The 25,327-nt window shown below is 37.4% G+C and overlaps 2 protein-coding genes across 2 annotated transcripts; one reads left to right on the forward strand and one right to left on the reverse strand.

Moving 5' to 3' along the window:
• Nucleotides 1-1,198: 1,198 nt before the first annotated feature.
• On the reverse strand, nt 1,199-7,126 carry LOC149709342 (ubiquitin-conjugating enzyme E2-17 kDa). The gene is made up of 6 exons (XM_089864713.1): nt 6,966-7,126; nt 6,365-6,428; nt 6,173-6,204; nt 5,883-5,960; nt 5,217-5,322; nt 1,199-3,421 (listed from the first exon to the last, which is right to left on the reverse strand). Exons 1-6 carry the CDS (start codon nt 6,987-6,989, stop codon nt 3,282-3,284), a joined length of 444 nt encoding a protein of 147 aa, XP_089720839.1. The 5' UTR covers nt 6,990-7,126; the 3' UTR covers nt 1,199-3,281.
• Nucleotides 7,127-7,887: 761 nt separating this feature from the next.
• Nucleotides 7,888-24,922, forward strand: LOC149709343 (structural maintenance of chromosomes protein 4-like). Its single transcript, XM_089864705.1, has 16 exons — nt 7,888-8,182; nt 8,260-8,402; nt 8,470-8,835; nt 10,398-10,838; nt 12,098-12,585; nt 14,555-14,663; nt 14,755-14,886; nt 15,123-15,284; nt 17,257-17,716; nt 18,659-18,802; nt 18,883-18,934; nt 20,822-21,278; nt 22,392-22,616; nt 22,683-22,894; nt 23,990-24,173; nt 24,251-24,922. Exons 1-16 carry the CDS (start codon nt 8,050-8,052, stop codon nt 24,821-24,823), a joined length of 4,281 nt encoding a protein of 1,426 aa, XP_089720831.1. The 5' UTR covers nt 7,888-8,049; the 3' UTR covers nt 24,824-24,922.
• The last annotated feature ends 405 nt before the right edge of the window (nt 24,923-25,327 follow it).

Raw genomic sequence — 25,327 nt, forward strand, 5'->3', positions numbered from 1 at the left:
GTATTCTTATTGTAATTGACCTTGGAGGTGAAGTATTCTTATGGTCATTGACATTGGAGGTGAAGTATTCTTATTGTAATTGACATTGGAGGTGAAGTATTCTTATTGTAATTGACATTGGAGGTGAAGTATTCTTATTGTAATTGACATTGGAGGTGAAGTGTTCTTATTGTAATTGACATTGGAGGTGAAGTATTCTTAAGGTAATTGACATTGGAGGTGAAGTATTCTTATTGTAATTGACCTTGGAGGTGAAGTATTCTTATGGTCATTGACATTGGAGGTGAAGTATTCTTATTGTAATTGACCTTGGAGGTGAAGTATTCTTTAGGTAATTGACGTTAGACTTGAAGTATTCTTATTGTAATTGACGTTAGACTTGAAGTATTCTTATTGTAATTGACATTGGAGGGGAAGTATTCTTAATGTAATTGACATTGGAGGTGAAGTATTCTTTAGGTAATTGACGTTAGACTTGAAGTATATTCTTAAGATAATTGACATTGGAGGTGAAGTATTCTTATGGTCATTGACATTGGAGGTGAAGTATTCTTATTGTAATTGACCTTTGACGTGAAGTATTCTTAAGGTAATTGACCTTGGAGGTGAAGTATTCTTAAGGTAATTGACCTTGGAGGTGAAGTATTTTTCCGGTAATTGACCTTGGAGGTGAAGTATCCTTATGGTAGATTGAATTATTGAATATACTTACATTTAACCCTAAATTATACAGATCTGCTGGTTAGTTGACAGTAAGCTATAATAGTATGGAGAAACCTATGCCTTCAAAGAAGGCATCAGTATGAATGGGTAAAATAAAAATTATTTAAAATACGTCATGGGCACGTGATCGAGGAAACACCTATTTCAAGAAAGCTTAGTTCGTTTTATTTCGAAAACGAGCATTTCAGCGAATTTTCGCTGCAATGTTGCGAAATACAAGGACTAACCATTCAGTCCCACTATGTGGAGTCACTGTATTTTGGGCGTCACGTGGTGCCTGAGACCCAGTATTTCAAACAATTTATACAAACCAGCTTTACAGACCCTTTAATGTTCAACAACTCCCTGACCTTTTTGAACCATTTTAAATACCCCGCCCCCTAACACGTGACCACTTCAATACCTACCAAGTTCCAACCTTGAACCTTTCTTCTTGAAATTGAAATAAATGAAGGCATGCAAACAGAAGTTGATATATTTTTGAAGAACATTCGCTATATTATTTCTTCGGTACAAGAAAATTGGTAATTGTTATTTTTTTTTAAAAAAGAAGTGCCAGTTATATATAGTTTTTTTTTAACCAGTTATATTTTTTTTAGACATAGAAAAAAATAAAGCCACGAACATGTCTATTTACAATGGTGCAAATGTTTTCCGATAAGGGTTGTTTTTCTTTTTTTCAAACAAACAAATATTTATTTATTTATTACAGAGAGGAATGTTGTTAAATCCTTCTAAGCTTAATTGGGTGCGCCTTTGGTTGGTTTGTTTCTTAATTAGTTGTTATTATTGAATTTAATTTAGTTTAATTTAATTTAATTAATGTTAATTTTTAATAATTTCCCGTATTTTAAGCTAAGGTTTTATTTAGCGTTTTTTTTGTTAACAAATAGATATTAGAAATATACGTATAAATTAATATGTATATACATTTTTAATATCTATGGGTTTGTATTAGTATTAAAGAGTAACTTTTACCGTAACATTTATTGCCAAAAATTGTTGCAAAAAAATTTCCAAAAAAATGTTTACAGAGATCACGTGATTTATGCCTACTGTTAAAAAGTGCTGCCATCTGTTGAAATGTTGAAACAAGTTTAATTTTAGATTGAAATTATTGAAATAAAGGCATACAGACTTAAGGGCTTCGTTAGATCTTGAAAATTCATAGCAAGAATTAAATTTTAAGCCTAAATTTTTACCGTGCTGGTTTTTAAATGAGTTTAGTACCAGGGCTTTACCGTCCGTAAGCAACCTTTAGCAGCTTTATTTTTTACCGTATCTTTTTTCACGAGTTTAGTACTAATTATTTCCTGTAAGCAAGCTTAAGAAGCCAAAATTTTTCAGAGTTAGTACCATGACTTTACCAGAAACGTTTGATGGTAAATCTTTTACCCTATTAGTTTAGTACTAAGGTTTTACCGGATATTAACTTAAGAAACTGAAATACTAAGGCTTTACCGTCAACAAATTTTTACCATAATGTGTTCATTTTTTCACTAAGGCTTTACCAGGAATTAACTTGAGACACTAAAATACTAAGGCTTTACCATAAACAAATTTTTACCATAGTTTGGTTATTTTTTCACTAGTTTAGTACTAAGGCTTTACCAGATATTGACTTCTCAAGCTAAAATACTAAGACTTTACCACGAATTAACTTAAGAAGCTAAAATACTAAGGCTTTACCGTAAACAGATTTTTACCATAATGTGTTCATTTTTTCACTAGTTTAGTACTAAGGCTTTACTGGATATTAACTTTTGAAGGCTTCTGAGGCTTTACCGGATATTAAATTAAGAAGCTAAAGCTTTACCGTAAACAAATTTTTACCATAATATGTTCATATTTTCACTACTTTAGTACAAAGGCTTTACCAGGAATTAACTTTTGAAGCTAAAATACTAAGGCTTTACCATAAACAAATTTTACCATAATGTGTTCATTCTTTCACTAGTTTAGTACTAAGGCTTTACCAGATATTAATTTTTGAAGGTAAAATACTAATGCTTTACCAGGAATTAACTTAAGAAGCTAAAATACGAAGGCTTTACCAGGAATTAACTTAAGAAGCTAAAACACTAAGGCTTTACCAGGAATTAACTTAAGAAGCTAAAACACTAAGGCTTTACCGTAAACAAATTTTTACCATAATATGTTCATTCTTTCACTAGTTTAGTAGCTTTACCATAAGTAGACGTAAAAGCCTTAATTTTTACCCCTTAATCTTTACCATAAGCAAACTTTACCGCTCATAATGGTAAATAAAAAGCTGCGTAATAATTTAAGGAAATAAATTTACGTCAAAATGTTTTTAAGGTGAAAGTTACCCTTTAATAGAAAAACAGAAATTTGCGGGAACGGTTTTTTTTTTGGTTTTTTTGTAATTTTTTGTTGTTTTTTAATTATTTAAAACAGAACTTCATGTTTAATCAAAACAAAAATTAAGAAAAAATGGTAAAGAATATTTTTTAAAGGAAATGAACAAGGTTTTTATTTTTAAACTGCGGGAAAAACTGGAACTTTTTTTTTGTTTGGATTTTTATCTAAGAACATGGTCACATGGCGTACTTCCTCGTCCACTCACGCGCTAGTTCGTTGTATTTTTCTCTATCTGATTTGTAGATTTTGGCGATCTCGGGAACCAATGGATCGTCAGGATTGGGATCACAAAGCAAAGAGCAGATACTCAGTAAAACTGAAAAGATTAACAAAACATTTGCCTTAATTTTTAATCAATGTTAAATTATCTCTAATGATGCTGCCCATTTTTTTAGCAAACCCTGAGCAGTGATCTAATTGGACAGAGTTTCAGCCAATCATAGGAAGGAACAACAATAAGCCTATGTTATTATTTCGCCAAGGCCTAAACACAAAATTGCCTGTAATCAAATAACGTTGCCCATTTCTACAAATGTTTTGGTAAACCTTGAGCAGTGATTTAATTGGATAAAGTTTCAGCCAATCAAAGGAAGGAACAACAAAAAGACTAATAGCCTATCAATATTTCGCCAAGGCCTAAACACAAAATTGCCTGTAATCAAATGATGTTGCCCATTTCTATAAATGTTTTGGTAAAGGTAAACCCTGAGCAGTGATCTAATTGGACAAAGTTTCAGCCAATCAAAGGTAGGAACAACAATAAGCCTATCTCATTATTTTGCCAAGGCCTAAACACAAAATTGCCTGTAATCAAATGTTTCCCTGTTTCTATAAATATTTGGGTAAAGGTAAACCCTGAGCAGTGATCTAATTGGACAAATTTTCAGCCAATCAAAGGACGGAACAACAAAAAGCCTATCTCATTATTTTGCCAAGGCCTAAACACAAAATTGCCTGTAATCAAATGTTTCCCTGTTTCTATAAATATTTGGGTAAAGGTAAACCCTGAGCAGTGATCTAATTGGACAAATTTTCAGCCAATCAAAGGACGGAACAACAAAAAGCCTATCTCATTATTTTGCCAAGGCCTAAACACAAAATTGCCTGTAATCAAATGTTTCCCTGTTTCTATAAATATTTGGGTAAAGGTAAACCCTGAGCAGTGATCTAATTGGACAAATTTTCAGCCAATCAAAGGACGGAACAACAAAAAGCCTATCTCATTATTTTGCCAAGGCCTAAACACAAAATTGCCTGTAATCAAATGTTTCCCTGTTTCTATAAATATTTGGGTAAAGGTAAACCCTGAGCAGTGATCTAATTGGACAAATTTTCAGCCAATCAAAGGACGGAACAACAAAAAGCCTATCTCATTATTTTGCCAAGGCCTAAACACAAAATTGCCCATAAATGATGTTGCTCATGTCTACACATGTTTTGGTAAACCCTGAGCAGTGATCTAATTGTACAAAGTTTCAGCCAACCAAAGGAAGGAACAACAAGAAGCCTATCTCTAATTAGTTTCGCCAAGGCCTATTGCCTATAATCAAATCTCTTACTATTTTCGCCAAGGCCTAAACACAAAAATGCCTGTTTTAGAATGCTTTTCACATTCCCTTTTGTAAATTGGCTCAAATCTCTAGCCAATGAGAATGCAGGATGGAACCATTATCACAAACCCTGACCATTGAATTACTTTTGCCAAGGCCTAAACATAAACCGTCTATCTGATATTGAACCTTTTTCATATTCCCTTCTTTAATTGGCTGAAATATTAGCCAATGAAAGCATAGGCTGGAACCATTTTCCCCAAACCCTGACTAGTTTAGTCTTATTGGTCAAAAATTCAGCCAATCAAATAAAAGAACGCGATATACATTAACCAAGGCCTAAATGCAAAATTCTGATTGGCTTAAACTATAGAGCTATTTCAGAGGGGGTAATGGCTACGTCACCAATGCTATTTGCCCATAGAGAAACCCTCACAAAATGGCCGCCCTCTACACTCAAAGGCAGGCCCAATTTTTGTAGCAGACGAAATTTTTCCCCCACTGAAATAGCTCTATAGCCAATGAGAGCAATCCTTTTAGGAGATGAAGAGGGCATATTACCTTTAGAGATGGTCAATGCTGGAGACCATTGTGAACGAAGAATATCCAGGCAAATACTGCCATTGCTGTTAATATTTGGATGGTATATCCTAGTTGTGAAAGCAACCTACACAATTCAGAGACAAAAAATTCTAATTTGCATCTTGTTCACTGAAACTACCCGACTTCACCCCTGACCTAAGCATACTCTTAAATCATGTGATCAGTAATATACTTTAAAGATATCAGTTAAATCACGTGATCAGTAATATACTTAAAGATATCAGTTAAATCACGAGATCAGTAATATACTTTAAAGATATCAGTTAAATCATGTGATCAGTAATATACTTTAAAGATATCAGTTAAATCATGTGATCACTTTGAAGATATCAGTTAAATCATGTGATCAGTAGTATACATTAAAGGTATCAGTTAAATCATGTGATCAAAAACATTTTGGTGTCTGGTCAAACATGATCTTGCCTAAACAGCATTTAAACCCAGCTAGATAAGTTGAACCTCGGATATTTTATCAAAACGTTAATCAAACTCCGTAACTTTTGATGAAATTCTGAAAAATTCCCTTAGTTTTTGATCTACTTTGAAATTCCCTGACTTTTCCAGGTTTTCCCTGACTTGTTGCAACCCTGATTAAGTAGGCAGTTTTAAATAATAATTCCTTACCTTGGGTGGTTTGAATGGATAATCCGTGGGAAAGTGAATAGTCAAAAAGAAAACTCCTCCTTGATAAGGACTATCAGGCTACGTTAAAACAAAGAAAAATGTAATGTTTAAACAATTACCATAAATAGAAATACAAACAGAGCTGTCTATTATTATCTATTAAATACAATTAACATCTTTGTATTGAAGTAATCAATAGTATTAACATTATACATAAAGAAATAGACCTTAACGTTAAACATCGATCATTTAAATCTACACAAATAAGATTAAGGTAAAAATATACTTACTGGTCCCATTATTGTTGCTTGCCAATGAAATACTGCAAATATTTAAGTTTAATTATAATTATATCCTGAGAAACTTTAATTATTAATTTAATTAAGTGTGTAATTAAAAATACAACAATAATAATAACAACCTTGAAAATATTTCAAGGTAAATGCCATGGTAAAAGTAAGTGGTAAAAATTATTTATTTACCATCATCACCAACTGGTCCAGCTGAACATTGGGCTGGAGGATCGCGTCCTAAATCTTGTAGTTCCTGATAATTAATTAAGCTTAATTAAATTAAAGCTAATTACTTTAATTATTGGTTAATAATATTAGATTAGTTCAACAACTATAGTTTTAACTAAAATTAATTTCCCATAAAGTGCTAAGTTTAATAAAATCTATGTTGAAATAATAATAATCACCCTAAAGCTAATTAAAAAATGTCGTAATTAGCATTAGCTATTAAGGCTATGATACAATTTTCAAGGTAGACTTGTACCTTGCAATCAAAAATTCCCTGATAATGTTGATGTAACTGATTACAGTAAAGATTTTATACCGAAAGTAAATTAAAATACTGATATTTAATTACTCCCCCTAAGATTAACTAATATTATAACTAAGCACACTTTAATACGCGTTAATTATTATCGAATTTTAATGTTTAACAAAGACACAAGGTAAATAATAAGTTACAAAACAACAGTCTCTCTGTTTCTGTAAATTCGTTAAGCCTTGGTCGGTCCAAGGCCTCATGTTATTTTAAACTTATTCAAGGATTTAATTTAAATTAAGGGTATATTACCTTATTGATGCGTTTTAATGCCATAATTTATTAACTTTAAAACTAATTTCCTATACAAGTTAAGTAATAGCTGTAACGAACTGAAATACTCGGCGATTTATTCTGGGCGAACGGTACCTGCCTAGACGGACCACAAATTTATTTCTAAAGAAGGACTTGCAGTATTAAGCCGCGTTAACAACTTAACACTAAAATGACGAATAAGCCTTAGCCAATGATGGCGCTGCGTGTCACTAAATGTGCTGAACATAAGCCGCTTGTGGTGGACTGGTGACAGATATCCTCTCTCTCATTTGAAAATAAAATTTAGTTTTCAGCCAATCGTCTTTCAGCTCCCTTGCTATGCTATTTCTAGTCTAAGCTTCCCTAGACTACGCGACTCCCGGAAGCAACCTGCTCGCGTGTACTATAGAGAGCTTTCAGTTGGAGGAGGAGCTGAGTATAGTGACATAATTTCCGCTGCCATTTTGGTGGGTTTAAAGCAGGATTGAAGCTGAGACCACCCAATATGGCTACCAAAACAATGGTAAGACTTGGGAGGGTGTGACGTACTACTATCCCATCTGAAAGCTCTCTATAGCGAGAGTATCCTAAGTTCGTGAGCCGCGTGATCTAGTAGGCTATGCTCTAGTGTCCGTCACCGTGCAGCCAGGGCCGGAAATAAGCCAGGACACTGGACACTGTCCAATAAAATTTTGAAATGTCCCATAATTTTTTTAAAAACTAAGGGGGTCACTGGACATTTAGACCAAAAAAGTTTTGATAGCTTGACTATGAAGATGCGACCCTATTTTTGCACACTCCAGTGGACAATGTCCAATAACTTTATCAGTCAAATAGGGGGGAGGGTCACTGTCCTAAAAGAAATATTTCTTATTTCCGGCCCTGCATGCAGCCCGTGCTAGAGCAGGAGCAGACGATTTTAACGGACAAAACAAAATAAATTAAAAAAAAACTTGCTGTTTTGGCGCGAACCTGCAAGTTGTTACGTGAATTGTGCACGTTTTAAATCTTTGAAGTTTAAACAGATAATTTTAATTATTTATGTAAAACATAAGTTAATTAATTTAAGTTTTTGGGAATAATGAATAGTTCTAGAACTAGAGGCAGAAAAAGTGCTGCGAATCAAAGCAAATTATCTTCGGAAGGTAATGAAGATCCGGATGCCGAAGTTTTGGGTTTAGAAGAACAATTGGAAGAAGCCGAAGGAGGAATACGTGAGATTAATTAATTTGACATAATTAATTGTCAAGATTAAATAAATTTAAGCTGTATTTTAATTAATTAATTAAAGGAATTGGGGATATATACGTCCCTCCACCACCCCCTCCCGCTCTAACCTATGATTGTACGGGACCGCGTCTGGTCATTTCTTATATTGAAAATATTGATTTTAAATCGTATGCGGGGGAGAAAACGTTGGGTCCTTTTCATAAAGTATGACGTCAGGCAGTTTTTTAAGCAACTGTCTTTAATTATAAGCAATTAAAATAATTTTTTTTAGAGTTTTTCGGCAATTGTTGGTCCAAATGGAAGTGGAAAATCCAATATTATCGATTCGATGTTATTCGTATTCGGTTATCGAGCCCAAAAAATTCGATCGAAAAATATCTCAGTTTTAATTCACAATAGTAGCAAATTTCCTGATGTTCAAAAATGCACTGTTACCGTTAAATTTGAGAAGATTATTGATGACGGTGATGATTTTACCATCGTTCCCGGAACGCAGTTTAAAGTCTCGAGAGTCGCCTTTAAAAATAATAAATCGATTTATTTGATCGATGATCGGGAGGTGACGTTCAAAGATGTGGGGAGATTATTGCGGTCGCAGGGAATCGATTTGGATCATAATCGCTTTCTCATACTTCAAGTATGATCATTTTTTTATTGTTATTAATAGAGGTGTGCGAGTCCAAGTGTAAGTAGTGAAAAAACTGGACTCGCGGAGTCCTGATTTTTAATTTACGAGTCCAAGTGTAAGTAGTGGAAAACTGGACTCGCTTAGTCCTCATTTTTAGGTCGCGAGTCCAAGTGCAAGTAGTGGAAAAACTGGACTCGCCTAGTCCTCATTTTTAGGTCGCGAGTCCAAGTGCAAATAGTGGAAAACGGGACTCGCAGTGTCCTTATTTTTAGGTCGCGAGTCCAAGTGCAAGTAGTAAAAAACGGGACACGGCGAGTCCTGATTTTTATTTTACGAGTCCAAGTTCAAGTAGTGGAAAAACTGGACTCGCTTAGTCCTCATTTTTAGGTTGCGAGTCCAAGTGCAAGTAGTGGAAAACTGGACTCGCTGTGTCCTCATTTTTAGGTTGCGAGTCCAAGTGCAGGTAGTGGAAAACTGGACTCGCCGTGTCCTTATTTTTAGGTCGCGAGTCCAAGTGCAGGTAGTGGAAAACTGGACTCGCCGTGTCCTTATTTTTAGGTCGCGAGTCCAAGTACAAGCAGTGGAAAACTGGACTCGTTTAGTCCTAATTTTTGGGGTGCGAGTCCAAGTGCAAGTAGTGGGAAACTGGACTCGCTTAGTCCTCATTTTTAGATTGCAAGTGCAAGCAGTAGAAAACTGGACTCGCCAAGTCTTCATTTTTAGATTGAGAGTCCAAGTGCAAATAGTGGAAAACGGGACTCGCTCAGTCCTCATTTTTAGGTTGATAGTGCAAGTAGTGGAAAACTGGACTCGCTGTGTCCTCATTTTTAGGTTGATAGTGCAAGTAGTGGAAAACTGGACTCGCTCAGTCCTCATTTTTAGATTGAGAGTCGTAGTGGAAAACTGGACTCGTCAAGTCCTAATTTTTAGGTTGCGAGTCCAAATGCAAATAGTAGAAAACTGGACTTGCCGAGTGCTCCATTTTAGGCTGCGAGTCGAAGTGCAAATAGTGAAAAACGGGACTCGTAGAGTCCTCATGTTTAGGTAGTGGAAAACTGGAAAACAGAAATTGTTAATCGAGTCCAGTGCGAGTCCAAGATTTTTACCGAGTCTAATGACTGAGTCTAAATTAAAAATAGTCCCTTATTTACTAAAAATGAAAATATCACAAAAGACCTAATAGACACTCCTATATCTTAACCTTTGCTTGCCTTGTGTAAGACCACCTGCACAGACAAATGACGACGAAGTCACAGACTGTGGAATGTCATGCGTTATAGGTTATCACACTCTCATATGGGGGGGGGGAATGAACTCGGCGAGTAGTGTTAATAGCCTTGCGTAGGACTCGCGAGTACCCGCAAATATCTCGGAGAACAGTTTTGCGAGTCCAAGTAGTCTGGCTTGGACTCGCGAGTACCTGCAAATTTCTCGGAGAACAGGTTGCGAGTCCGAGTACTTAAAGGGACTGGTGGACTCGCGAATACCTAATTATTATTTAAATGGACTAGCGAGAAATCCCCTTTAAAAATTAAAAAAAATATAAATGTAGTTCTAATTTTTGACACCAGGGGGAGGTGGAACAAATCGCGATGATGAAAGCCAAAGCTCAAACCGAACACGATTCGGGAATGCTCGAATATTTAGAAGACATAATTGGCACGCATCGATTCAAAAAACCAATTGAAATGTTAGCGACTCAAGTAGAAGAGTTTAGCGAGCAGCGAACGGAAATGCTTAATCGCGTAAAGATGGTTGAGAAAGAGAAAGACGACTTGGAAGGTCCGAGGAACGAAGCCGTTCAATTTCTAAAGACTGAGAACAAGATAACTTCCTTCAAGAATAAGTTTTTGCAAGTGCAACAATACAGAGCCGAAGTTTCACTCGTGAAATCAGTCGAGCATTATGATCAGGCCAAGAAAGAACTCGATCTTGTTGAGGAGCAAATGGCCAAAATAAAGGATGATCTCAATGAAAGACACAAGGAGTTGAAATCAAAAGAGAAGCTAGTGGTAAGTGGCACTTGCTTTGTACAGTAGTTGCGAGAATGGTTTTTTGTTGTAGCAGACGAAATGAGCGATTTAATTAGTGGTGTGCGAGTCCCGTTTTTTTTTTTCGGTTTCGAGACGAGTCCGAGTATCAAAAAGAATCTCCTAATGATTATCTATATTAGGTTGAATTTTAGTTCTGAGTATTTGTCGAGTCCCAAATATCGACTCGATACTCGAATTTAACGAGTACTCGACTCGAACTTAACGAGTATTCGACTCGATACTCGAATTTAACGAGTTCTCGACTCTATTCTTAATGAGTACTCTACTCGATACTCGAACTTAACGAGTACTCTACTCGATACTCGAACTTAACGAGTTCTCGACTCTATTCCTAATGAGTACTCTACTCGATACTCGAACTTAACGAGCATTTGACTCGATACTCGAACTTAACGAGTATTCGACTCGATACTCGAACTTAACGAGTATTCGACTCGATACTCGATACTCGAACTTAACGAGTATTCGACTCGATACTCGAACTTAACGAGTATTCGACTCGATACTCGAACTTAACGAGTACTCGACTCGATTCTTAATGAGTACTCTACTCGATACTCGAACTTAAAGAGTTCTCGACTCTATTCTTAATGAGTACTCTACTCGATACTCGAACTTAACGAGTATTTGACTCGATACTCGAACTTAACGAGTATTCGACTCGATACTCGAACTTAACTAGTATTCGTAATGAGTACTCGACTCGATACTCGATATTTAACGAGTACTCTACTCGATACTCGATATTTAATGAGTACTCTACTCGATACTCGACTTAACGAGTATTCGACTTTATTCTTAATGTGTACTCGACTCGATACTCGATTCTTAACGAGTACTCGATACTCGATTCTTAACGAGTACTCGATACTCGATTCTTAACGAGTACTCGATACTCGATATTTAACGAGTACTCTACTCGATACTCGAACTTAACGAGTACTCGACTTGATTCTAATGAGTACTCGACTCGCGAGATTACGCTCGGAAAGTTCGTGGATAGTTTATATGTTATAGCCCGAATTCGTAGTAATTCTTGCACATAAGCTCACGTGAAATTGCGCGGAAAAACACACACACAAAATTAATTCTGTTGAACCAATAACATATTTTCGCCGTAACTCAATCTGCGCAAAAAAACACGCGCAAAGCGTGAAGGATGAATTATATTGTCCAATAAACTGCTTCTGCTTCAACTTTGAAATGAATTTCCTTAGGCAAAATGCATCAAAACAGCGGAATCCAAAAAGGAAGAGTTCACTAACTTGGAACGGAAAGACATGGAATTCCGCGCGTCTTTAAAACACGCTAAATCCAAAATAAAATCTTCCAAAGCTCAATTAGTAACGGAAGAAGAGAAATTAATCGAGTTACGTGATCTCCCCGATAAAGTTGAGCAAGCAAACGCTAAACTCTTACGAGAGAAAGAGGAATTGGAACAAAAATTAGCCGTTGAAGAGAAGAAGTTAGCGGAAGTTGTCTTAACTTTGAAAGAAGAGACCAAAGTCCTCCAGGAAGAGAAAGATGTCCATCAGAGCAAGCTGATTGGTTTACGAGACAAAGTTGATGCCACCAAGAAAAGATTAGACGTTCTTAAAGTAGAGTTGAATGTCTATCTCAGCGCTGAACAAAAGGAGAAAGAGAAATTGGATAATTTTACACGGAATTTCGAAAAAGTCTCCAAGGATATTGAAGATAAAGAGAAGTAATTATGTTTTTGTTGTTAAGCTGGTCTTTGTTAAAGGGAGGGTGAAGTAGAAAATCAAGTGATTTTTTATCGATTCTTCTACTAATTATAAGACCAGTCTCCATAGTGAAACATTCAGGAAATACCAGCTCCGAATGATTTTAAAATTCAAATTAGGTTCAGATTTTAAGGATAATTTTAAAGAAGGACCTCCGACCAATCGCGTAACGCCCTGCCCTTTTGTTAACAAAATTCTCGTTGCACGTTCCATGTCTCGCGCCACGATTATCACGTCGCGCGCGAATTTTATCAAATCTCGCGCTAAATTTCATTCGGCATGGAACGTGCCACGAGAATTTTGTTAATAAAAAGGCAGGGCGTTACGCGATTGGTCGGAGGGGGATACTTCAAATTATTCTTAAAATCTGAACCTAATTTGAATTTTAAAACCATTCGGAGCTGGTATTTCCTGAATGTTTGACTATGCAGACTGGTCTTATAATTAGTAGAAGAATCGATAAAAAATCACTTGATTTTCTACTTCACCCTCCCTTTAAGTATTTTGCTTAATTACTCGAGCCCTGATTGAAGTAATCTTATAGAACCAGAGTTATAACACTCTGCAAATCCCCAGTAGCATTTCTTATCCGTTTTGTAGTCAGTTTGTTGTCGGTACAGACAGTTAATTGTAAAGGTCTTCAAACCATCAATTAAAGTCGACGAGCGGGATATTTTTTATATAGGCCTATTCCAAGTAATGAGACGATTTAGGCCTACTGACGTAGAAATATAATTATAGTCGCCAAATGTCTGTTGGCTGCTCGATTTCGAGTTGCTTTACTGGAAAGTAATTAAAATAACGACTGTAGGTGGGTGATTAAATTGCCTGCACGTGTTCAAGTAGGTGTAGTGACGCGTAACATAAATCCACAGCAGCAAAAACCAAAAACCAGTCGGGCCGACAAAAAATCTGATCAGTAGAGTTATCGGACTGTTTGTCCAAAATACTTCATGTCCATGCCATTGAGTACTCATGAGCGGGCTTCAAGTGGGCTCAAAATTAACTTGTCTAGCGACAGTCGGAATATTGTATTAGGGTCACTAAACCGGCTCAAAACGAACTTGCCGAGCAGCAGTTAGAAAAGGAGAGGCGTGTCCCTAAACCCACTAAATATATTTGCTGCATATTAGTTGGTTTAGTGACGCGCATCTCTTTTTCTAACTGCTGCTCAACTAGTTAGTTTTGAGTCGGTTTAGTGACTCTAATAAAATATTCCGACTGTCGCTGGACAAGTTAGTTTTGAGTCTACTTGAAGGCCGCTTTATTCTTACACGAGTGCGCATTGAATAATCAATGGCTCGGACATGAAGTATTGTGGACCGACAGTCCGATTGATAAGAGTTGTTGTCGACCCAAGTACTTTTTGCTGATTGAATAAGTAACCTCGAGTATCATTGGAAAGGGAAGAAGTAGGCCTGGGTTATGACCGACGGGGTAGACACTTGAGAACTCAGGTGTACAATATGCCTTGAATTCAATGTACTGTCAAAGCTGAACTGTGAGTTCCTAAGACTTTGAACTCAATGCACTGTCAAAGCTGAACTGTGAGTTCCGAAGGCTTTGAACTCAATGCACTGTCCAAGCTGAACTCAGGTGTACACAGAGATCTAGAGCGTCTACCCCCTCGGTTATTACATACTCAAAAGATTTCGCCACATCTCTTATAGAACCAGAGTTATAAAACTCCAAAGTGGAGCTAGTTACTCGAGCCCCGATTGTTGCAACAATAAGTATTTAGTATCTTCGGAAAGTGAAGAAATAGGGCTATCACATCCGAATTACGATGTTCATAATGTAACGATACCTCCATATATGGTTTAAACTGCAGTAGCCATCTATTGTTCGAATCATTGTTAGCAAAATAGCCGGAATTACAAATTTAATCATGCATGATCTTCTCTCGTTAATACTAATTTCAACCTTTAGGAATATCACTTTAATCGGACGAACACTTCCCGAAACGCAACAGAAATTACAAGAAGTACGAAATGAACTTGAACAAGTTATTAACAGAGAGGCTGCTCTAGCTGAAAAGGTAATTGCATTTGCGTGGGGGTACCATAGGTCAAAGGTCAACAAACCTTGAACTCTTGTGACAATTACTTCACAAAAATCATTATGTACAGATACGTAGTGACAGGATGAAAGTTGAGGAAGCCAAATCCAATCAACAGTCGACAAGGAGTAGAGGCAGACTTTACGAAACCTTAATGATGTTGAAAGATAAGAAAATTATTCCTGGAATTCTTGGGCGACTCGTAAGATCATATAACTTTAAATTAATTAAATTAACATACTTAGAGTTAATTGTTTTTGATGAAACTTGAAAAGGCACACCTTTAATAGTTACTTGTTAATATGAAAGTGTTCCGAAGCCTAACTTCGATGTAGTTTTTAAGTATTTCGAGATACTGGACTAACAAAACGCCAATGCTTTTTCTATGGGACGCGAAGCCTAAAATGAAAATCTTTGGTTTTTTCATTCATTTAATAGGGTGATTTAGGAGGTATAGATGAAAAATATGATGTTGCTATATCATCGGCGTCCGGAATGTTGGATCACTATATAATTGATACAGTGGACACTGGACAAGCTTGTATTCAGTACTTGAAAGATAATAATCTCGGAATTGGACATTTCTTAGCGCTGGACAAGGTAATGTTCATTCAGTGTGTTGGGTGGTTGGTATGGGGATATTATTCACAAATCTCCACGAGTTATGCCCAGTACTTTCCAAATATTTACTTATCGAGTATTTATCGACTACAAAATGACGAAGATGTTCCCTTATCTAATATCTAACTAGTTCAATTAAACATTAAACCGGTTATTTTCAAATTATTTGCTCACGAGCACATCGTCTGCTAAAGTTATAAGCCCCAATTCGATTCGAGTATTTAAAAAGTTAAAAAGATGCTCGAAACTTTCTTGAGTATTTCTATATGATACTAACGAGTATCGAGTCGAGTACTCGGATCGACATATAAGATTTGGACTCGAGTATTTGTCGAGTATTTACGAAGTTAAAAAGCTACTACAAACTTTCGAGTATTTCAATATGATACTAACGAGTATCGAGTAGAGTACTCGGATAAACTTATAAGCTTTGGATTCGAGTATTTTTCGAGTATTTCAGAAGTTAAAAAGCAACTCGAACTTTTCTCGAGTATTTCAATATGATACTAACGAGTATCGAGTCGAGTACTCGGATCGACTTATAAGCTTTGGATTCGAGTATTTGTCGAGTATTTAAGAAGTTAAAAAGCAACCCGAAAGTAAACTTTCTCAAGTATTTTAATATGATACTAACGAGTATCGAGTCGAGTACTCGGATCGACTTATAAGCCTTGGATTCGAGTATTTGTCGAGTATTTACGAAGTTAAAAAGCTACTACAAACTTTCGAGTATTTCAATATGATACTAACTAGGATCGAGTCGAGTACTCGGATCGACTTATAAGCTTTGGAATCGAATATTTAAGAAGTTAAAAAGCTACTAGAAACTTTTTCGAGTATTTTAATATGATACTAACGAGTATCGAGTCGAAACTCGAACTTAACGAGTACTCGAGTCGAAACTCGAACTTAACGAGTACTCGAGTCGAAACTCGAACTTAACGAGTACTCGGGTCGAAACTCGAACTTAACGAGTACTCGAGTCGAAACTCGAACTTAACGAGTACTCGGGTCGAAACTCAAACTTAACGAGTACTCGGGTCGATACTCAAACTTAACGAGTACTCGGGTCGAAACTCAAACTTAACGAGTACTCGGGTCGATACTCGAACTTAACGAGTACTCGGGTCGATACTCGAACTTAACGAGTACTCGGGTCGATACTCGAACTTAACGAGTACTCGGGTCGATACTCGAACTTAACGAGTACTCGGGTCGATACTCGAACTTAACGAGTACTCGGGTCGATACTCGAACTTAACGAGTACTCGGGTCGATACTCAAACTTAACGAGTACTCGGGTCGATACTCAAACTTAACGAGTACTCGGGTCGATACTCAAACTTAACGAGTACTCGGGTCGATACTCAAACTTGTCTAGTACTCGGGTCGATACTCGAACTTAACGAGTACTAGACTTGATACTCGAACTTAACGAGTACTAGACTTGATACTCGAACTTAACGAGTACTAGACTTGATACTCGAACTTAACGAGTACTAGACTTGATACTCGAACTTAACGAGTACTAGACTCGATATTCGAACTTAACGAGTACTAGACTCGATATTCAAACTTAACGAGTACTCGGGTCGATACTCGATCTTAACTCGAGTACTCGCATTCCACTTTTCTACATCTATTAGCATTACTCAAACTTAACGAGTACTCGGGTCCATACTCAAACTTAACGAGTACTCGGGTCCATACTCAAACTTAACGAGTACTCGGGTCGATATTCAAGCTTAACTAGTACTCGGGTCGATACTCGAACTTATCGAGAGTACTCTCACACCACTGATCTACATCTTTTAGCATTTCTTAGACTAGTTAGCGACGGTTTTCTTGCTTTATTGCTAAATTAAGCACAAAACAATATGTATTGCTAATTCGTGGCAAATACGGATCTGGCATTAGTTAAAGATATTTTAGTTAATTTTAACTATTTTAGATCCAAAATTTACGTCAACGTGCTCAAGAACAAATCGAAACTCCCGAGAACGTCCCACGTCTTTTCGATCTAATCAGAGTTAACGACGATCGAGTTAAAGTCGCCTTTTACTTCGCCCTAAGAGACACGTTAGTTGCCCAGGACATGAATCAGGCGACGCGTATCGCTTACGGTAGAACTCGGTACCGAGTGGTCACTCTTAAAGGCGAATTGATTGATAAGGAGGGTACAATGACCGGTGGCGGTGGACGACCACGTAGCGGGATGATGGGAAAGACCGCCGTTGTTGGACAAGCTGGACACGATATGGATACCAGCTTTGACGTCAGTGCCTTACAAGTTGACTTGGAAGCTTATCAAAGAGAAATTCAAGAGCTGAGGATGCGAAGACGGGATTTGGAGGAATCTATCAGGAATATCGAGAGGGATCTCAAAATAATGGAACAAAATCAGCAGAAAGGTAGGAATCCCCTGATTGTTCAGCAAATACTTGAATTCATTAGTTTCTAAGTGACTAACTGTTACTCGCGGCGTCCCTCGCGTGTAATAAGAACTACCATCAAAATGGTATAAAGAATGGGTAGATGACTAATATTTTTGTAGCCCCCTAGGAGCGAAGGCACTCGGTGTTGCCCGTCAGCCCGTCAGGATGCATTTTTTATTACTTTTCACGCGGACATTATTCCATAAAGAAGGGTTTTTAAGTTTTTGGCCGCCATTTAAAAAGATGGCGACAAATCGAACCCGAAAAGCCATTCAGCCCGTCTATAGGTTAAAGGAAGCCAGTGTACTAAATATTTGCGAAATCGGTTGAAACGCGCGTACTTTGTTGCATAGAGAAGATTTTTTACATTTCTGGGCGCCATTTAAAAAGATGGCGACAAATCGAAGCCATAAGACCATTCAGCCCGTCTTTAGGTTAAAGGAAGCCAGTGTACTAAATATTTGCGAAATCGGTTGAAACGCGCCCGGACTTTGTTGCATAGAGAAGATTTTTTTACATTTCTGGGCGCCATTTTTTAAGATGGCGGCGGATTGAAAAACATCCTTCTTAGTACGCGCCTACTACTTATGAGAAACGTTCCTGCTAATTTTCAGCCTTCTAGGGCAAGCGGTTTGGGCTGGGCGTTGGTTATCAGTCAGTCAGGATTGCGTAGAATCCACCTTATTCCCGATGCATGTGCCAAGGCTTAACCAATTATTTAAATTTATATGCTAGCGCGCTTTGCATAAGCCGTAGCTAACGGGATATCTTTTTTACTACTCTACATATGTGCTAGTTAATTCGTTCTTAAGGATTATATGCATTAATCACGTGACATTACGTGTTATCGCCCGTGCCAGAGTATTTGCGAGTCCTATAATAAATTGTCTAACTATCGTCGCCATTTTTAAAATTCAGACACAAGAGAACTTCAAGTTTTAAACACTCAACGTATTGAGCTTGAGAAACAAATTAACGCTCAACAAGAAAGAGTGGCAGCCGCTCAACCTGATCAGAATAAAGTTAAACAATTGCAAAAACCAATAGATGCCGCTCAGAAAGGTCCGCCCCTTTTTAATTTTAATAAATTCAATATTAAAATGTATTGCAAGATTTTAAATTATTAGTATTTTGCTAAACAGAATTTGACGCCGCAAGTGAAGCTGCTGGAGAGGTTTCCGCGGAAGTTGAAAGGTAATTAAGTAAGGTAGTTAGTTGGGTTCAACGTTAGATGGGGCTGGGTACAGGTTCAAGCTCCCTCTGATTGGAGGACTCGCGGTCAAATGGAATTAACCTCCTCTGATTGTAGAAAGCGCGTTCCAATAGAATTTAACCTCATCTGATTGGAGGATTCGCGGTCCAATAGAATTTAACCTCCTCTGATTGGAGAACTCGCGGTCCAATAGAATTTAACCTCCTGTGATTGGAGAACGCGCGATCCAATAGAATTTAACCTCCTCTGATTGGAGAACGTGCGATCCAATAGAATTTAACCTTCTCTGATTGGAGAACTCGCCTTATAATGAAATTTAACCTCCTCTGATTGGAGAAATCGTAGTCCAATAAAATTTAACCTCATCTGATTGGAGGACTCGCGGTCCAATAGAATTTAGTCTCCTTTGATTGGAGGACTCGCGGTCCAATAGAATTTAATCTCCTCTGATTGGAGGACTCGCGGTCCAATAGAATTTAACCTCCTCTGATTGGAGGACTCGTGGTCCAATAGAATTTAATCTCCTCTGATTGGAGAACGCGCGATCCAATAGAATTTAATCTCTTCTGATTGGAGAACGCGCGATCCAATAGAATTTAATCTCCTCTGATTGGAGAACGCGCGATCCAATAGAATTTAATCTCCTCTGATTGGAGAACGCGCGATCCAATAGAATTTAATCTCCTCTGATTGGAGAACGCGCGATCCAATAGAATTTAATCTCCTCTGATTGGAGAACGCGCGATCCAATAGAATTTAATCTCCTCTGATTGGAGAACGCGCGATCCAATAGAATTTAATCTCCTCTGATTGGAGAACGCGCGATCCAATAGAATTTAATCTCCTCTGATTGGAGAACGCGCGATCCAATAGAATTTAATCTCCTCTGATTGGAGAACGCGCGATCCAATAGAATTTAATCTCCTCTGATTGGAGAACGCGCGATCCAATAGAATTTAATCTCCTCTGATTGGAGAACGCGCGATCCAATAGAATTTAATCTCCTCTGATTGGAGAACGCGCGATCCAATAGAATTTAATCTCCTCTGATTGGAGAACGCGCGATCCAATAGAATTTAATCTCCTCTGATTGGAGAACGCGCGATCCAATAGAATTTAATCTCCTCTGATTGGAGAACGCGCGATCCAATAGAAATTTAATCTCCTCTGATTGGAGAACGCGCGATCCAATAGAAATTTAATCTCCTCTGATTGGAGAACGCGCGATCCAATAGAATTTAATCTCCTCTGATTGGAGAACGCGCGATCCAATAGAATTTAATCTCCTCTGATTGGAGAACGCGCGATCCAATAGAATTTAATCTCCTCTGATTGGAGAACGCGCGATCCAATAGAATTTAATCTCCTCTGATTGGAGAACTCGCGGTCCAATAGAATTTAACCTCCTGTGATTGGAGAACGCGCGATCCAATAGAATTTAACCTCCTCTGATTGGAGAACGTGCGATCCAATAGAATTTAACCTTCTCTGATTGGAGAACTCGCCTTATAATGAAATTTAACCTCCTCTGATTGGAGAACGCCCCTTATAATGAAATTTAACCTCCTCTGATTGGAGAACTCGTAGTCCAATAAAATTTGACCTCCTATGTTTGGAGAACGCGCGTTTTCAGTGGAATTAACCTCCTCTGATTAGAGAAAGCGCGTTCCAATAAAATTTAACCTCTTCTGATTGGAGAAAGCGCGTTCCAATAAAATTTAACCTCTTCTGATTGGAGAAAGCGCGTTCCAATGAAATTTCACCTCCTCTGATTGGAGAAAGCGCGTTCCAATAGTATTTAACCTCCTCTGAATGGAGAACGCGCGATCCAATGGCATTTAACCTCCTCCCGATTGGAATTTTCTTAGAGTCCAAGATCTAATAAAGGAAATATCAAATGAAAAAATTGGCTCATCGAAAAAAGCCGTTAGTTCGTTAAAGAAAAAAGTGAAATCAGTTCAAGAAGAAATAACTAAGAGTACGGTCGCGGCGAAAACATCCGAACGAAATATGATCAAATGCCAGGAGAAGATCGAGTCCCTTAAAGAAGATATCACGCAGTACGAAGCCACCATCGCGAAAAGCGCCGGTGAATTGAAACAACTCGAAGAAGACGCCAAGAGGGTCATGGAAGAGCACAAAGTGGCCCAAGAAGAAAGGCAAGCCATCGAAGAGGAGTTTAGCGGTTTATCCAATGACTTGGGCGAATTTAAAAAGAAGTCCAAAACGTTGCAAGAAAATCATATCGACGCCAAAACGGAATTGGAAAAGTACGTCGGAGAAGTTACGACGCAGAAGCAGTTAATCAAGTCCATCCAAGATAAGGTGAGTGAAGTTAGAGCTAAAGGGTTGGCGCTTGTCAGGGATAACCTGGAAATGTCGGGTCATTTTTCGGATTTTTGTAAAAGTCGGGTCATTTTTCGGATTTTTGTAAAAGTCGGGTCATTTTTCGGATTTTGGTAAAAGTCGGGTCATTTTTCGGATTTTGGATTTTGGTAAAAGTTGGGTTATTTTTCGAATTTTGGTAAAAGTTGGGGAATTTTTCGTATTTTTTTTTTGGAAAAGTCGGGGAATTTTTCGTATTTTTTTTTTGTTGTAAAAGTCGGGTCATTTTTCGGACTTTGGTAAAAGTCGGGTCATTTTTCGGACTTTGGTAAAAGTCGGGTCATTTTTCGGATTTTGGTAAAAGTCGGGTCATTTTTCGGATTTTTGTAAAAGTCGGGTCATTTTTCGGATTTTTCTAAAAGTCGGGTCATTTTTCGGATTTTGGTAAAAGTCGATTCATTTTTCGGACTTTGGTAAAAGTCGGGTCATTTTTCGGATTTTGGTAAAAGTCGATTCATTTTTCGGATTTTTGTAAAAGTCGGATCATTTTTCGGATTTTTGTAAAAGTCGGGTCATTTTTCGAATTTTTGTAAAAGTCGGGTCATTTTTCGGATTTTTGTAAAAGTCGGGTCATTTTTCGGATTTTTGTAAAAGTCGGGTCATTTTTCGGATTTTTGTAAAAGTCGGATCATTTTTCGGATTTTTGTAAAAGTCGGGTCATTTTTCGGATTTTGGTAAAAGTCGATTCATTTTTCGGATTTTGGTAAAAGTCGGGTCATTTTTCGGATTTTTGTAAAAGTCGGATCATTTTTCGGATTTTTGTAAAAGTCGGATCATTTTTCGGATTTTTGTAAAAGTCGGGTCATTTTTCGGATTTTGGTAAAAGTCGATTCATTTTTCGGATTTTGGTAAAAGTCGGGTCATTTTTCGGATTTTGGTAAAAGTCGGGGATTTTTTTACCTATTTTAGTAATAGTCGGGTCACTTCAAATTTTAGTACCTAAAAGTCGGGGAGTTTTAAGATTGATAGTTGCGGAAACCTGTAAAAGTTAGCTAAGAATCTACGATTTAATTTACGAATGAAGTATTTAGGCAATGAAATGTTTTACTTCAGCTTTCAAAACTAACTCTCCACGTGGTTGACGCTATCGACGATGACCCAGATAAAAGCGCTTGTTTCACGGAACTACCGAAATTAACGGAGGAAGAATTAGAAGAGTTGAATTTACACGACTTGAAATACGAAATTGAAGTTGCCGAACAAATGCTGAAAGATAAAAATTGTAATATGGCTGCCATTGAAAATTTCCGTCGAAAGGAAAAACAATATTTGGAGAAAGTACGCGTCATTCATTCCTCTGTTTTTACGTTCCGCGAATTAAGGTAACGTTAATTGGTTTCTTAGGTTGACGAATTGGAAAAAATAACGGAGGTTCGAGACTCGAAACGACAACATTACGTGCAATTAAAGAAGGAGAGGTTGAATGAATTCATGAATGGCTTTTCGCTCATTACCAATAAACTCAAAGAAGTTTATCAAATGTTGACGCAAGGAGGCGATGCCGAGTTGGAATTGGTTGATTCTTTGGATCCATTTTCAGATGGGATCACTTTTAGGTAAGGGATATGTCTTAGAGTATCGCGTCGAGTACTATACTTTGAAGGTAGAGTATCGCGTCGAGTACTATACTCTGAAGGTAGAGTATCGCGTCGAGTACTACTACGCTTTGAAGGTAGAGTATCGCGTCGAGTATTAATTATACTTTTGAAGGTAAAGTATCGCGTCGAGTACTATACCATGAAGGTAGAGTATCGTGGCGAGTATTAATTATACTTTTGATGGTAGAGTATCGCGTCGAGTATTAATTATACTTTTGAAGGTAGAGTATCGCGTCGAGTATTAATTATGCTTTTGAAGGTAAAGTATCGCGTCGAGTACTATACCATGAAGGTAGAGTATCGCGTCGAGTACTATACCATGAAGGTAGAGTATCGCGTCGAGTACTATACCATGAAGGTAGAGTATCGTGGCGAGTACTTTACTTTGAAGGTAGAGTATCGCCTTGAGTACTATTCTTTGATGTTAGAGAATTGGGTCGAGTACTAAACTTTGAAGGTAGAGTATCGCGTCGAGTACTATACTTTGAAGGTAGAGTATCGCGTCGAGTACTATACCATGAAGGTAGAGTATCGTGGCGAGTACTTTACTTTGAAGGTAGAGTATCGCCTTGAGTACTATTCTTTGATGTTAGAGAATTGGGTCGAGTACTAAACTTTGAAGGTAGAGTATCGCGTCGAGTACTATACTTTGAAGGTAGAGTATCGCGTCGAGTACTAAACTTTGAAGGTAGAGTATCGCGTTGAGTACTACTACCCTTTGTAGGTAGAGTATCGCGTCGAGTACTAAACTATGAAGGTTGAGTATCGCGTTGAGTACTATACTATGAAGGTTGAGTATCGCGTCGAATACTATACTATGAAGGTTGAGTATCGCGTCGAGTACTATACTATACTATGAATGTTGAGTATCATATCAAGTACTATACTATGAATGTTGAGTATCATATCAAGTACTATACTATGAATGTTGAGTATCATATCAAGTACTAAACTTTCATGGTCGAATACTGTAATTTAAAGCTAGAGTATCACGTTGAGTACTACAAATTGAGAAGAATCCAATTGAGTTCAAGGCTTTTCTTATATTTTCAGTGTTCGTCCACCTAAAAAATCATGGAAAATGATATCCAACTTATCAGGCGGTGAAAAAACCCTGAGTTCTTTAGCCTTAGTTATGGCTTTACATTACTACCGTCCAACGCCTCTTTACGTTATGGATGAAATAGACGCGGCCCTCGATTTCCGTAATGTCTCCATCGTAGGACATTACATTAAAGTAAGATTACTTTATTTCAATTTAATCATTAATGTACACAACAGCGGGTAACATTTTACGATAATGTATCGTTTCAGGAACGAACTAAAAACGCCCAGTTCATCGTAATCTCACTGAGAAACAATATGTACGAATTAGCGGATCGTTTAATCGGGATTTACAAAACCTACGATTGTACAAAATCCATAACGGTGGATCCGAATGAAATTGTTAAAGAAGTTGAAAAAGACCAACAGATACCGAAAGATCGCGTTCGCGTTCAAGACAATGATGTTGAAGTGGCACTGCAACCGGAAGTTCAGGAAGATCGTGTTGAAGCGGCAATGGAACCGGAAGTTCAGAAAGATTGTGGTAAAGACACTGATGTTGAAGTGGCAATGGAACCAGAAGTTCAGAAAGATTGTGGTAAAGACACTGATGTTGAAGGGGAAATTGAACCGGAAGTTCAGGAAGATTGTGGTAAAGACACTGATGTTGAAGTGGCAATGGAACCAGAAGTTGAGAAAGATTGTGGTAAAGACACTGATGTTGAAGAGACAATGGAACCAGAAGTTGAGAAAGATTGCATTGAAGAAAGTGATCTTGAAGGACCAAATAATAATTCGCAGGAAGCGATGGAGATAGATGCGACCGACGACGACTTGTTTTAAACAATATATAATATACCGATTTTTAATATTTAATAAAATTCGAATTGTATTCTTTGTTAACCATTTTGTAATGAAATTAAATAATTATTTTAAGCTAAATTGATTTTTAATTATTTAACCCCTCTCGGTTATTGCAAGGATTATGGGGGGATGCGTAATAATAATAATAATCTAAGCCTTTGTCTATGAAGGGATTTCCACACTAAGCCTGTAATCTTGGAGAAATGGACCCGCTAAGTGTGGAACAACTCTTACCCCTCTCGGTTATTGCAAGGATTATGGGGGGATGCGTAATAATAATAATAATAATAATATTAATATAAGCCTTTGTCTATGAAGGGATTTCCACACTAAGCCTGTTGCAATCTTAGAGAAATGGACCTGCTAAGTGTGGAACAACTCTTACCCCTCTCGGTTATTGCAAGGATTATGGGGGATGCGTAATAATAATAATAATAATAATAATCTAAGCCTTTGTCTATGAAGGGATTTCCACACTAAGCC

The sequence above is a fragment of the Phalangium opilio genome, unplaced genomic scaffold (genome assembly GCF_054372755.1).
Source record: "Phalangium opilio isolate 3A_F unplaced genomic scaffold, DU_Popi_V2 ptg000013l_1, whole genome shotgun sequence".
NCBI lineage: Eukaryota > Metazoa > Arthropoda > Arachnida > Opiliones > Phalangiidae > Phalangium > Phalangium opilio.

Bases quoted from the DNA above. Each gene is read 5' to 3' on its own strand.
- LOC149709342 (XM_089864713.1), bottom strand. From the start codon at position 6,989: ATGGCATTAAAACGCATCAATAAG. The intron at 5,961-6,172 runs GTAAGTATATTT...GTTTTAACGTAG, and splicing joins AAGCAACAATAATGGGACCA to CCTGATAGTCCTTATCAAGG. The intron at 5,323-5,882 runs GTAAGGAATTAT...TGAATTGTGTAG, and splicing joins ATCCATTCAAACCACCCAAG to GTTGCTTTCACAACTAGGAT.
- LOC149709343 (XM_089864705.1), top strand. From the start codon at position 8,050: ATGAATAGTTCTAGAACTAGAGGCAGAAAAAGTGCTGCGAATCAAAGC. The intron at 8,183-8,259 runs GTGAGATTAATT...AATTAATTAAAG, and splicing joins AGAAGCCGAAGGAGGAATAC to GAATTGGGGATATATACGTC. The intron at 12,586-14,554 runs GTAATTATGTTT...TTCAACCTTTAG, and splicing joins GATATTGAAGATAAAGAGAA to GAATATCACTTTAATCGGAC.